At 35.2% G+C, this 13,958-nt stretch overlaps 1 protein-coding gene across 4 annotated transcripts in view; it reads right to left on the reverse strand.

Moving 5' to 3' along the window:
* ST7 (suppression of tumorigenicity 7) overlaps positions 1–13,958 on the reverse strand; it is a 334,384-nt gene that overhangs the window by 172,362 nt on the left and 148,064 nt on the right. For all 4 annotated transcript variants that reach the window (XM_087821058.1, XM_087821055.1, XM_087821056.1 and 1 more), the window contains exons 3-5: positions 10,473–10,632; positions 922–976; positions 162–277 (exon numbers count right to left, since the gene is read on the reverse strand). In XM_087821058.1, coding sequence (XP_087677184.1) covers positions 162–277; positions 922–976; positions 10,473–10,632 — 331 coding nt within the window. The remainder of the gene's footprint in view (positions 1–161; positions 278–921; positions 977–10,472; positions 10,633–13,958) is intronic.

Consider the following 13,958-nt stretch of genomic DNA (forward strand, 5'->3'; position numbering starts at 1 on the left):
ACCCTGGACCCTTCAGTTCGTTGGCCGACGCTCTAACCACTGAGCAAACCCGGCTAGGGCTTCTTGGGGTTTTTATAGAGCCATATTCTAAAAGTAATAAACTTACTACTTAAAACAGATCAAAAAGCCCTCATTCACAGCAACTAAAGGATTTTCCGTACTTGCATCTGCAGGACGAAGATGGTCTGAGTCACAAGTAAAGAATGTCTGATGGTCCTGGGCAGAGAGATTCATGTCATAATAAGTCAGAGGTTCTCGTCCTGTCACCCAAGTATACCTGTAAAGGGGAAATAAGATGGTCTTACGCCTTTGAGAGAGGAAAGCATGACCTACAAAATATTAAGCTGCATAGGAATTGAAATATAAACCATTAACTTCATACTAAAACAGCTTTGCCAATGAATAAAAAATTACATATATTTTTAATCATCTTATTCTTCCTTTAAGAAATATATCAGCAGAAAAGAAATAAACATTTTCCCATATATTTGTAGGTTAAAATTTTACTAGCACTAGCTAGTGAAAATTTTCCCTAATTAGTATTATAAACAGACACTTCCCCAAAGCTATGACAATTCTGGTTTGGCTAATTACTCTGCAAAATTAAATTTCAACATAACTTCTGTGGCATCTTCACAACCATATTCCAAGTATGTGTCAAAATTTTTGACTGTATAATATATAATGAAAAGAATAACTATAATAGAAAGTTTCCAAAAACTATATTTTTTTTACATTATCCCAATCTCAATGCTAAAATGTTTATAAAACAGAAAAATCAAAACATTTGAGGGTCATATCAAAGAACAGAAGCACTAAACAGACTCTCACAATGACTAGTAAATGAACAAGCAAAAACATTTGCTGCTGTCTTTGCTCTCTAAACTATTCATTTGTTTCCCAAGTTGTCAAAATGCTTACCGATTATATTCAGCGCCCCGAAATAAATTTAGTGGATTTCGCCATACTTTGCATTCTGCAATGAAGAGAAATATGAAAATGTTACACATAGTTCAGAAACACTACAGCTACAAGCTAATTAATTCAGCAAAACACCCTTCCTGGCCATTTGATAAGATAATTTTATTCTCTATTTTCTTCCAATGTGCAAGAACTCTGGTGATTAATCAGGAAATGTAGCTCAGGCACCACGACTTTGGAAAACTTCACCTCATCTCTCTGGGCCCAAATTTCTTCATTTATTAAATCAAGGTATGTGCCAAAATCAGCTGGTTTATAACTTCTACAATCATTTTAAGAGGTCTAAACAGATTCTATAAGTTTATTTCTAAAGTTATAAGTAGAAGATATAGCTAGAAGTAAGACTACCTCCTGTTCTCTAAAATAATAACTTTATATACGACAAGCTAAACTGAAGTTCTACGGTATAACATACAAAGAGCCTTAGATTTTTTAATTAGGGTCTATGTTAATATTGATTTTGTGATAATTCACCAAATTGCTTTTACACTGCAGTAAAGGAATGATAGAAAAATTAATACAGCTAGCATTATTATAGGGAGAAATGCTATGAAATTAAATTGTTTTAAAGCATTTAACATTGCTTACCTATGCAGATTCACACATTAATCATCATACTAATATCATAATGTTAGCATGCACTAATAGATTATACATCTTAGTTATACAAGAGCCATAAAAAATTAGAACCACAGGACTTTAACATAGAAAAGTCAATCACTGCCTGGCCGGGCTTGGCTCAGCAGTTGAGTGTCAACCTGGGATCCAGGTTCAATTCCTGGTCAGGGCTCATGCCCGGGCTGCAGGCTCAATCAATGACTCATCATTGATGTTTCTATCTCTCTCTCTCCCTCTCCTTTCCTCTCTATGAAATCAATAAAGATATTTTTTTTTTAAAAGTCAATCATTAGCTTTTAGGACTATATAATATTAAGTATATGACTAACAAGCTACCATTCTTTTAAGACAGCCTATGATTAAGACTTTCTACTGATTCAGAATACCACATTTCTTTGGATGAACAATGTTTTATTAGAAAGTAAAATTAGTTAACACTACTTAAAACATCCACGCGTGTGTGTGTGTGTGTGTGTGTGTGTGTGTGTGTGTGTGTGTGTGGTCAGCCAAAAAATACACCTAAAGATATACACACATAAAAGTGAGCAATTACTGTAGAAATCAAAGGAACATTAAAGGCCATGGGTGGGACATTAATATTCTACCCTCAGTCCTGTTATATTCAATATTCATTTTTTCATGCACCCATCCATCCAGTGAGCACTGAGCAACCAGTGGGGGAAACAAACAGGTAAACCATTATTACAATACAGTGTGAAAATGAAGAACATGAAGCATTATGGGAATGTTGAGTAATCGCAATAAATTGTTATTAAAAGTACAGAATGAAGAGTGTACACATAACAAGAAGATATGTTTTTATTTAAAAGAGAAATTTATCTTTAAATTAGGACAGGATTTCACTTAAAATTTGCTCAATGTTTATAAACAATGGCCCTAAAGTTAGCTTAACTTGTCATTTAGGAAATGATCTTTGCTCAGTTTAGAATCTTTGAATTTTATTCTTAAGAAACTGAAATTCAGTGGCTGTCACTCATAAGGCACTAATTAAAAAATTATGCTTCCCTTAAATAATTACTTTTTCCCCAAACAAAAAGCCCCTAAGAGGTGTCATTCATGCACTCTAGGTCATGGCTTGAACCACACTGGTGAGCCAACCAACCATGATCGCTGTCCTTGTGGCTATTATAACTCTTAGATTCTTACCACTCCCAACCCCTCCTCAGAGGATGTCTTTCAAGATTCAAAGTACTCTTCTTAAAACTTTATTATAAATATTGCAAGCTTTGTAGTTAGCATACAATAAACATGCACACAGGTTTATGCACAAAGATGCTCATGGTGTCATTATTTATAATAAAACAGATACATTTGGGGAGATACCTCTCTCTCACTGAATTTCATCTGAAATATTAGTTAAACAGTTATGGCAAATCATTTGTCTCCAGCAAATATATCATTATATTGCCTGGAAGGATAAGCACTATTCAAATATCAATTGACAAATTACAAAGCAAACTGCCTTCAAGTAAACTTTCAATACAACTTTATATATTGTATGCAAATAAAATTATTTCTAAATAAAAATAATTCCATAGAGAAATAGTGTGTATACATACCTAAAGTATTATGAGCAGTAGCTGAAGATGCTATCCTTATTTAGGAAGTGCCACAAGGTAGCCAGCAGGGGGTGCTAGAAACATTTTGAAATTCCTACTTCTATTAGGGAACTGAACTTTATAAAAAAAAAAAAAAAAAAAAAGGAATAATACAATTTACCAAAACCAGGCCTTGGGAGAGGTAGATAGGCATAGTCTTCACCTTTCATAAAAAAGGACTCAACAATGTAATTTAAACTTAAACATAGTAGTAAAAAAATCAAACCAAAAAAAATCATTGTTAACATTAGTATCACACATGGTCTGTAGTTAGTTTTTTCAACTACCCCTGAACCTTAAAAATTAGGATCTAAATAACTGTAAAAAATGTAAAATGTTCTGAGTGATTAAAAAAACGTGACGAAATACATAACAAAATGTCTTCATTAGCTACATCATTCAAATTGAGGGTGCAGGGAAGGTATAATTTTCCTTTAAGAATAAGCAATCTAGAGGTCAAATATGAATACATGTCAAAGTTTCACTTCAAAATAGATCACAGCTACATTAATTTCTTCTTTGCTACTCTGTTTCATCATCTTATCTTTACCACAAAAACTTTAGTTTGGAATCACTCTAACCCATAAATATCAGATTGCCTGATGGTTTCATGATATGGACAAAGGTTGAAAATGCCAGACATATTAGAATATGAAGATTTAAGTCAAAAATTAAATTCAGATCTCCAGAGGATAAAAGTGTTTTTCCACATGAGGTCAAGTCTCTTATTTGTGCCTGTGAGAAATAAATTCCTTATTTAAGACAGAATTAAAAGTTTATCTCCAAAAGGAATTTTCCATTCTCCATTAATATCAACAATTTCAATACACTTCAGAAGCACTCAAAGTTTACTACAACTCCTTCAAGGGCTTGTTACCATCATTAATAGTTCAGTTAAAAATATGCCCCTGATACAATAAACATGTCCTCTATGATTCCATCTGCAGCACCCCACAGTCAAGTCTTTGCCCCTAACTGCTGACAGAAATGTTCAGACTTTGACATGTAGGCAATAATGCAATTAGAGAAAGAGAAGCAGTAAATAATACAACAGCACTTGTTTAGTTCCCAAAGCCTACAGAACAGATTCTCTCCTTATGATAAGTTTCTGTGTGGAACACAGAGAACATTAAAAAAATGGTGCCTACCACCAAGGACTTTAAAATCAAGCTCCAATCTTTTCTTCAGTCTTCCCTCTCACCATTCCCTACTAAAACTTTCCATCTCAATGATGCTATTTCATGCCTTTTCATAATCAGGTACTCCTCTAGAATGCCCACCTATCATTCATAGGACTGCATGGTTTAAACATGTACAAAGTAACTATTATGCATTAGTCCCTGCACTAGGCCCTGTATTACAAAAAAAAAAAAAAAAGATACATTTTATGACAAAGAGGAGGTTATTTAGCCTTGGTAAAAAGTCAAAAAGGGGCCTGACCCTCAGCAGTTGAGCATCAACCTATGATCCAGGAGATCAAAGTTCGTTTCCCCATCAGGGCACATGCCCGGGTTGTGGGCTCAATCCCCAGTAGGGGGCATGCAGGAGGCAGTCAATCAATGACTCTCTCACCATTGATGTTTCTGTCTCTCTCCCCCCAATCCCTTCCTCTCTCTGAAATCAATAAAGATATATTTTAAAAAAAGAAAAGAAAATCGTATTGAACCATTATCTGACAGCCAACTGAAAAAGCTCTATAGAAGGAATAAATGTTCTGAGAGAATCAAAGACTTTCCCTTTGTCACAATCCTCAAGGAAAAAGAGAACTTAATTCTCAGAAAAATTAAAAGGTTTTAATGTCATGAGACTTTTAATAACATGGAAGTAAATATTATTCTACATCCAACTTATTTAACTCTGAAAACCTTTTTGTCCTAAAATTTAATATACATACATCTTATATATATATTTATATATGTGTGTGTGTGTGTGTATGTGTGTGTGTGTGTGTATACACACATATAAATTCCTTATTTCTGGGTCCCTCAAATATGTAAATTACTAATTCATAGCCTAGGAAGATTTCTTATACTAAAAAGTTACCACCTCATCAGAGTCTCAAATCTGATCATGGTGGTAATATTATCACAAACAGCAGCAACAGCAACTTTTGTTATAGCTATAAGCTTGATTTTCATTGAGCCTTTTTATAAAGGGGCTTAAAGTTCATGTCATCTATATCCCTTACATAAGTTAGCGAGGAGGCATAGAGTAGGGCCTTTTCACAGAAGTAAAGAGTAAAGCATAAAAAAAGCTACGTAATTTCCACAAGATTCATACCAATTGAGATTAAGGCCTGGTATCCAGACTGCCCAATAATTACCCACTGTATGCAACAGACCTGTTACCCTGCAACATCATATTTTTTAAATCCTGTGTGCTTTCATCAATTAAATTTTCCACTAGAGAAACCAGTTTTGAAAACTCCTCTGGAAAACTGTTAGGCACTTTTTAATAATACTTTTAAATACTTTTAGTTCCAAAGTATAACAGAAAAGGGCCCTAACTAAAGTTCATCAGATATATTAGAACAATTAAGATTAACCCCAAACCACTCAATTTCAGACATGAACATCATACAGGTCAATTTTAAGCAATCATTAAGAGTAACAAAATATCCATTTTCTTAAATAATTAAGCTTTACCTGCTTTCATAACTTTTCAAAATAATTATTTAAAAAATTATTAGAAGTCACAAAGTAACATGTAGGTAGCTTTCAATTCAAAAAATGTTACTCTGTAAATCAATCACCCTACCAAATAATGTGGAAATTGTGAATAAATGTTCACCAGAGAGTAAAAAGTTCACCATTTAACTGGAAATCTGATCTATGCCAGAATGTAAATTTTAGTGGCAAAAGATTTTAAAGACGTAATAAGCATTGGCTAAGAGAATAATTTTCAACACATACACAGATTTTGGCAAGTACAAATTGATTTTCCCCTGATTGAGACTATTAGAGAACAACTCCAAGGGTCCTTGACATGTAGCAATTTGCAGTTTTGCTAAGGTATGTATTTGAAATGTAAGTAGTGAAAGGCCTGGTTATAATAATGAGTCACTGACCTAGCTGAACCCTCAGCCATATCTCCATCCTTCCTATCATATTCATAAAAAAGTCAGTTCATCTGGAGAACACTGCCAAATGGTTGTCCTCTGACTTGATATTTCTGCATGACTTCATTTAATCCTCAGACTACTCTATGAAGTAGAAAATATCATTATTTCCATGTGTGAAAATTAAGATATTAAGAAAGGTTAAAGTGACTTCCCCAAGGTGACAATCTGTAAGCAATGGAGTCAAAATTAGGGCCACATCAGCCTGACCCAAGAGCCTGAGCTCTCAACCATCAGCAATCCTGCCACTGAGCTGATTTTTGGCTAATGTCACTTCAGTATACTAGAGTATAGGGTTTTAATGAAATGATTCAGTTTAATTGCTTAATAATTGCATTAGTCTTGAGTTTATAAACCTCACAGAGGATCTGGACTAAATTTTTTAGTTAGTACTTAAGATCTTGGACTTTTAAGTGAGACCACCCAGGTTATCAGCCACTGACCTTGGGCAGATGACTCAACCTTCCCGTATCTCAGCTCCCTCAACCATAAAATAAAGATAATGATAATATTTGCTTCATGGGATTATTGTGAGGATTAAATGAGTTAATACATGTAAAGCTGATAATAGGCACTAAGACTGTTAGTTATTATTTGAACTGTATGACTTTCTATGGAGAAAATTATTTGCTCTGGTGTTACAAGAATTCAAGGCTCTATGAAGGTCTTAGGATATATCTTAGCACTCTACCTGAGTTTCTTCATCTCCATTGCTTTTCTTTAATTCATTATCTGTATTTAATCAGTGCTTGAACTGCCTCTAGTTATGTAATAAACTTTAATTTAGAATTGCAGATGAAATTCTTTTTAAAAGTTTTATATAAAAGATATGTATCTTATATAAATTAAATGAGATTAAAATGAGATGATTTGTGACAGGAAGCCAAATGACTATAACCAATTTGTCTAAAGATCCAGTTCTATGCAAGAGGCTATTAAAGTGTCTCAGAGAATTTAAACTTGACCTTGGCAAGGATACTTCTCATGTGATGGAACACCCTGTACTTTTCCAAATATCTTGAAGAAACTGAACACTGCAAACCTTGTCTTTATAGCTTCTTATTTGAGAACAGGGCAAATTATCAAGCAGATGTTTCCATAAACACAACTTTAGAATGTTATTGGGTCCTGAGAATCCATTACCTTAAGACAAGGAGAAGTTGGCCCTTAAGACAAGGAGAAGTTAATGACTTAGCAATATCAACTCAAAAGCTAAGTTGAATTACGAAATGGCAGCAGGTGAAATGGCAAATACATCAGCAGGATTTATCAGGAACTGTGTATTTGTGAGAAAAATAGCAAATAATGCAAAACATGTGAAATGTTCATAAATATTAACCTAAGTCAAAAAATCTAAAATTTGGCTACATTAAGATAAAGAACACTGCAAATTTTGAGAGGGTCTGTACTCAGGTCAATTTGCACAGATCCAAAAGTTAAATATATGAAGTCTGCCCAGTAACAATCACAAATTTCTCACTCCCCATTCCCCCCATCCCAAATTATTCTAATGTAGGCCAGGTCTTTCAGCATTTAATCAAAACAAATGATTCTTTAAGAAAAGAGCTAGACTATGAATTTCATATAGACCAATGTTTGTAACTGGTATTTTCAATGTTTTCGATGCTTTTCTCAAATAAGCAATATCTTTAAAGTTGCCTTTGCCAATGTCCACGAGACTTCGTTCGCCATGCTGTATTTTATGTGAGAGTCAGCAAAGAACTGCCTTATGATGCTCCAAGAAATTCAATAGATTCACCCTTCTGTTATTAAGGCAATAGTCATTTTATTATTATTAAGGCACTAGGAACTTTTAAACAAATCATTTTAAGAAAATGTTCTGATTACCCTCAGTTTCAAATTTCTTTTTCCTTTATACTTAGCTGAAACCAGACTATAGGAAGTAATTAAGGGTAGAGATAAGTACAGGCAATTTTATAATACTTCTTATTAAAAAATAACAATCACTAAAAGAAAAAAAGAAGAGGAAAATGGTATTAGTCCCATGGTACCTGGTATTTCCATACCATCATACATGTTTGTTGGGCAGAATTAGCCAAATATTATAAAACCAAGTGTCAAGGAGAAGTGGACAGATTGAACCCTAAAAATACTTAGGATAATTTCCATTTGCTTAAATGTAACTATTTGCACACAGTGTTATGAGATCAGATCATAAATACTACATATATTATAAATAGAAATATTTCATGCATAGTAGTATTTAGTTAATGCTAGTGGAATTGAATTAATAATATTCAAAAGTTCAGTCTTTGTCAGGTAATAACTCAGTACAAATACAATTGAGAATTTCCATGATTATTGTTGACTATATTTTTATAAAAGTATTTAATGCATAAAGCTTTTCATGGCATTCACAAAGATAGACAGCAAAATTATAATGACAATAAGAAGAGCATGAGCTCTTCATTACATTAAGGAATGAAGTCAACAGATTTAAATTAGGTAGAGAGATAATTTTAATGAAAATAAAAATGTATTCATAATAAAGAATGGCCTTAAATGAGGATGCTTTCTGTTTTCAATCTGTTAATTTTCTACAATGTTCTGTATCATTCAAAGACTACGGTACTCAGACAAGAGCACATTTAATCTCTGGGGTCTTCACAGCAGATGCAAAGTGATGGCAACTATCCACAATTGCTTATATGATGATTACTGAGTGATCAAGATTTCTCATTAACAAAATATGCCACACTTGTTAGAGTAGCTAGCTAAAGTAATGGTTCACTTTGCTCAGGTCTCTTTCTGTTTCTTTCAGAAAGTGGTTGAGTTTACAAAGTCCCAGACAATTTTGTCACCTTGGTGTGCCATCTCTTACACATGAAATGTAAGTAGGATGAAGTAAATGAGTACCTAGAGGTGCCCATTGCCACTCATGGCTGGCTGGCAAAGGGTGGATTAAGAGAGCATTGAATCTGGAATAAAATATATATACAATGCTTATCAGCTGGCTAGACCATTATGAAATGCGGACTGAGTTATTCTAGGGAGGAAGAAAAAAATCCATCTAACCTAGCTTTTTAATTTCTTCCTCTTTATTCTTCAAGTCTCAAAACTTGTGCACTCTCCTTCAGGAAGCAAAAGATTTCCCCCAGTTTGGGTCAAGTCCTCTCCTTTGTTCTCTATAGCACTGGATGTTCTCCTGATACAGTCAGAGAACTTAATCATTTTGTCTCCATCACTAGACATGAGAGTTCCATGGGGACATAATATTCATAAGAACCTGTACAAGTCCAGGTTCATATTAGGGACTTAGGAAATGTTTACTGAGCTGATAAAGAGACCGTGGTCTAAGGCATAAAATTATATTCTTCCTTCTTCTTTTATGGGTGGAGAAAGCACAGGCCTTGTATATGCTCATTCATTCACTGAGTTTCAATGAAACGATACACTGCAAAATGCTAGAGGTACTATAATAAAACAGTATGTTTAAAAATTATAGTACAATTTGATAAATGTTGCTAAAGATAAAACTATTAAGAGCCAGTAAACACGGAGAGATTTTGTACAACCTATCACAGAAAGCTTCTCAGGATACAGCATTTGAGTTGGGTTGTAAAAGTTGGGCAAACACAGGAGACAGGGAGACAGACTTCTAGGCAAAAGGTCTTCAGAAAACATAGCATGTTCAAGAAATGAAAAGGAGAGAGACAGGATTGTGACAAGCCAAGGTTGGCAAAGTAAGTTAGAAGCAGCTTATGCTGTGTGAAAGAATCTGGGTTTTATCTTCAGCGTAATGAGAATCAATGAACCCATTTAAGCAGAGAAGCAAAGTTATGAGCTCCAATTAAGACATAAGATTCTGAAATTAGCATGAAAAAAATGGATACATGCGTCATGTTTGAGAAACTAGGGGCAAGGAGGCTGGAGACTCAAGTTCAGAATACTGATCACTGGCTATATTAAATAAAAGAAAAAATAAAATTAAACAAAATAAATATTCCTTTCCCTGGACTTATACACTAGTTCCCTGGTAAAGATTGTCAACAACTTGGGAAAATAAACTGAATTTTTCTCTGAAGTCTAATACTTACATAATAACATTGTTGCTGTCATATAGTAATTTAGTAAGGGTAAGCAAATACTGCTGCAAATGGAAGGACTTTTCATACCTGAGACACTTTGCCTGTTGGAATCTGAGTCCCCATTACTTGAGTTAGAATTGTTGGAGGAGTTGTTGTCAACCCCTCCCAGAAGGGGGCGCAAGTGGCTTACTGAGACTTGTTCAATGAATGATGTTCCATACTTGCGAAAATACCACCATTCAAATATCTAGAATAGAAAAATAGTAAGTGTGATTACGTCCTCGTTACAGTTTATGATTTTTATACACATGCCCATAATATATGTTGCATTTACTAATTATATCTACCTTAAATACTTAATTAAATAATTTTTATTCCAAAAAAATTGTTTTATTCTAAAAATTAAAGTTTATAAAAATTAAAAGACCAATTATACTTTAAATTCTTAATGTTGTTTTCTCCAATTAATATTGGTTTTCCAGAAAAATCTGCCCTGGCTGGTGTGGCTCAGTTGATTAGGCATCATCCTGTGCACTGAAAGGTTGCTGGTTCAACTCCCGGTCAGGGCACATGCTCGGGCAGTGGGCTCAATCCCCCATAGGGGTTGTGCAGGAGGCAGCCAATAGATATTCTGCTCTCACATCAATGTTTCTCCCTCTCCCCTCCTCTCTCTCTCGCGCGCTTTCCCTCTCCCTATTCCTTCCTCTCTCTCTCTAAAAAATCAATAAAAAAAATTTTTTAAAGAAAAATCTGTAACTACAACCATGGACAAAAGAACACTGTAAGAGTTGCTCAATATTATTTTTCTCCAAATTTACATATTATTCTAACAACAAAATCATCATAGCTGAAAGAGAATGCCAAAAATGTATACAAATAAGTCAGTTTTAGAAGTATGGCTTATGAACTATTCCACCTTAGACTGTGATAAAGCCATACCTGCATAAAATTGTAAAGATAGCAAAATTTCATTTAAAAAATGCGCCAAAAAAAAAATCTCCTTAGAAAAATGCTGGTTTTACAAAAAGAGTGGATGACATCCCATTTCATGTATGGATGGCACCCAACTGCTAAGAGAGTCAGCAATATCCCACCTGCTAAGAGTGCTTTATTATCACAAGCATCTGTTGTCTACCATTAATGTTTCCTAGTTCACAAGCATACCAATTATTATGTACTATGTGTTGCAAAGGAGAAAAGAAATAACTTTCATTAATAAAAGGAAAGAAGCAATGATACTCATATGACTGTACTAAAATCAGGATTTCCTAAGCACTGGGAAAGCAAGCAACCTCTCCCAACCTTTCTTATCTGGCTACCCTGTCCCTCCAGTAGAATACTTTTCTACCACTGTTTGAAGTTGTTCTCATCCTTTCCTCTCTTCCCTGACTGACCTGGAACACGTTTTTAAGCAGTCACAAATCATTGCACAGAAGAAATTTAAGAATCAACTATATCCCAGAGTCTCAGAGCATAATTATACTATATTTTTATAATAATAGAGAATGTGAAATTAACATAGAACTGCCAGACCTTAGTTCATTCATTGTCACACAGCACTGAATGCTCCACACCATTCATGAGCTGTTACAGAGCACAGATGTGGCCCTTGCATTATCAGTCCATGCCACAGACCCACAATGCCTCTCAAAGGTTACTCCTTGCATGGGCTATACCCATCACAAAAAACACCTCAGGACACTTCAGATTTCTCAGTCTCCCCAGCAGATTCACAGAATGTCAGTACTAAAAAGGACTTTAAAGGACCAAGTACAGTCTCCATTTAGAGATGAGGAGGAGTGAAGTCTATACATGAAGGTGCAGTGACCTGACCAAAGTCACACAGCAAGTTAAATAGTTGCTTAGTCTAAAGCCCCAGCTCTGTGCCACTAATCTTACCAGGGCCCTATAACAAGATATCTTTTTCTAACTCTGTTGATCATTTAAACAAACACAGACGGATATAGACTATCATTTTCCTTTTCAAATATTCACTCCCATGTGTCCTCCCACTCTACTGTCCCTCTGAGGTTTCTTAGCTGTCAAAACCACTCCAGCCCGGCCAGGCGTGGCTCAGCGGTTGAGCGTCGACCTAGGATCCAGGCGATCGGGGTTCAATTCCCGGTCAGGGCACATGCCCAGGTTGGGGGCTCAATCAATGACTCTCTCATCGTTGATGTTTCTATCTCTGCCTCTCCCTCCCTCTCTCTGGAATCAATAAAGATATTTTTTAAAAAACAAAAAAAAACACTCCAGAAGTAGCCTATCAAATGGAACCTGCATTATAATAGAAGACAGATCTACACAGTATTCCTAATGTAGGAATAACGGACTTCAGTAAAGACTGGGTTATTTTTGCAGTGGTTTCGAGGAGAAAAGGAGGGCCTTTTCTGATCAATAGATGGCTTCTTATCCATCACTGTCTTTCTTTAGACTAGTGCCCCCAACACCCTAGAACAGAGGCTCCAATATGTATTGAATGAACAACTACAGGACTTGAAACCTTCTTCAACTTCAAACCAAGTCTTCTAATTTGAGGTTTTAGAATAACAATCTGCCCCTTATCTTGAAACATGACAGGCTTTGGGCCAGCATCTCACAGTATTTTAGAATAGCCGCACTAATCCAAATGGGCAGATGGCATTATCTAACATGCACATATTTGTTGTCACTTTGAATTCTTCTCCATGGTGCATAACCTATAACGTAAACCACAAAGCTCTCATAAACAAATTTAGATTTTAAATTTAGTTTTGGACATGCTAATAGCTAACTAGGCTTGCCACAGTAGAACAAAACAGTTTTTAATCTGACAGACAACCATAAAATTAAAATATAAATAATACATTTCACAGTTTGAAAAAAGTAATCTCTCTAGTATTTTTTCCCTATTTATGTCCCACCCCAAGGATTATATAGCATCAATTGGGTTAAACATTTAGAAAGCAACAATGAACCTACCATCTAACTGAAAGGTAAAAACCCTAGTACAATTCATGACAGCTGAGTTGTATGACCTTGGTTGGTTCTTTTGATTTTCTGGGGCTCGGTTATCTAATGTGTAAAATAAGAGGAAGGAAGGAAGGAAGGAAGGGAGGGAGGGAGGGAGGGAGGGAGGGAGGGAGGGAGGGAGGGAGGGAGGGAGGGAGGGAGGATTTGGAAGGAAGGAAGATTTGGAAGGAAGGAAGATTTGAAAGGTTGAATGGATGGATGATAAGGACTGGCCTGGTGATTTAATGGGATATAATTTAAATAAACAGCAGAACCAATAAAAGGGTTTATGTTCGTTTTGTTATAAAACAGAGGCCTACACATATTTGTGGAAGAATCTAGTGGAAAGAAATTGAAGATGCAAAAGAGTACAAACCACCAAGAGGCAAGATGTCAAGAGCCAGGAAACAGACCCACCCTGCCTTGAAAAGAAAGCTAACCTACCATTTCTTGCTCTAAGACAGAAAGAATGGGGCAGGATGAATGAATAGAGGGATACATTCTATTTTGGAAAGTAGGGTGTGATATGAGCTACTTTACATGTAAGAAGGCAACAAAGGGATAAAAAGTGGGTAGCACTGA

Source organism: Miniopterus natalensis, chromosome 10 (genome assembly GCF_054644295.1).
Source record: "Miniopterus natalensis isolate mMinNat1 chromosome 10, mMinNat1.hap1, whole genome shotgun sequence".
Lineage (NCBI taxonomy): Eukaryota > Metazoa > Chordata > Mammalia > Chiroptera > Miniopteridae > Miniopterus > Miniopterus natalensis.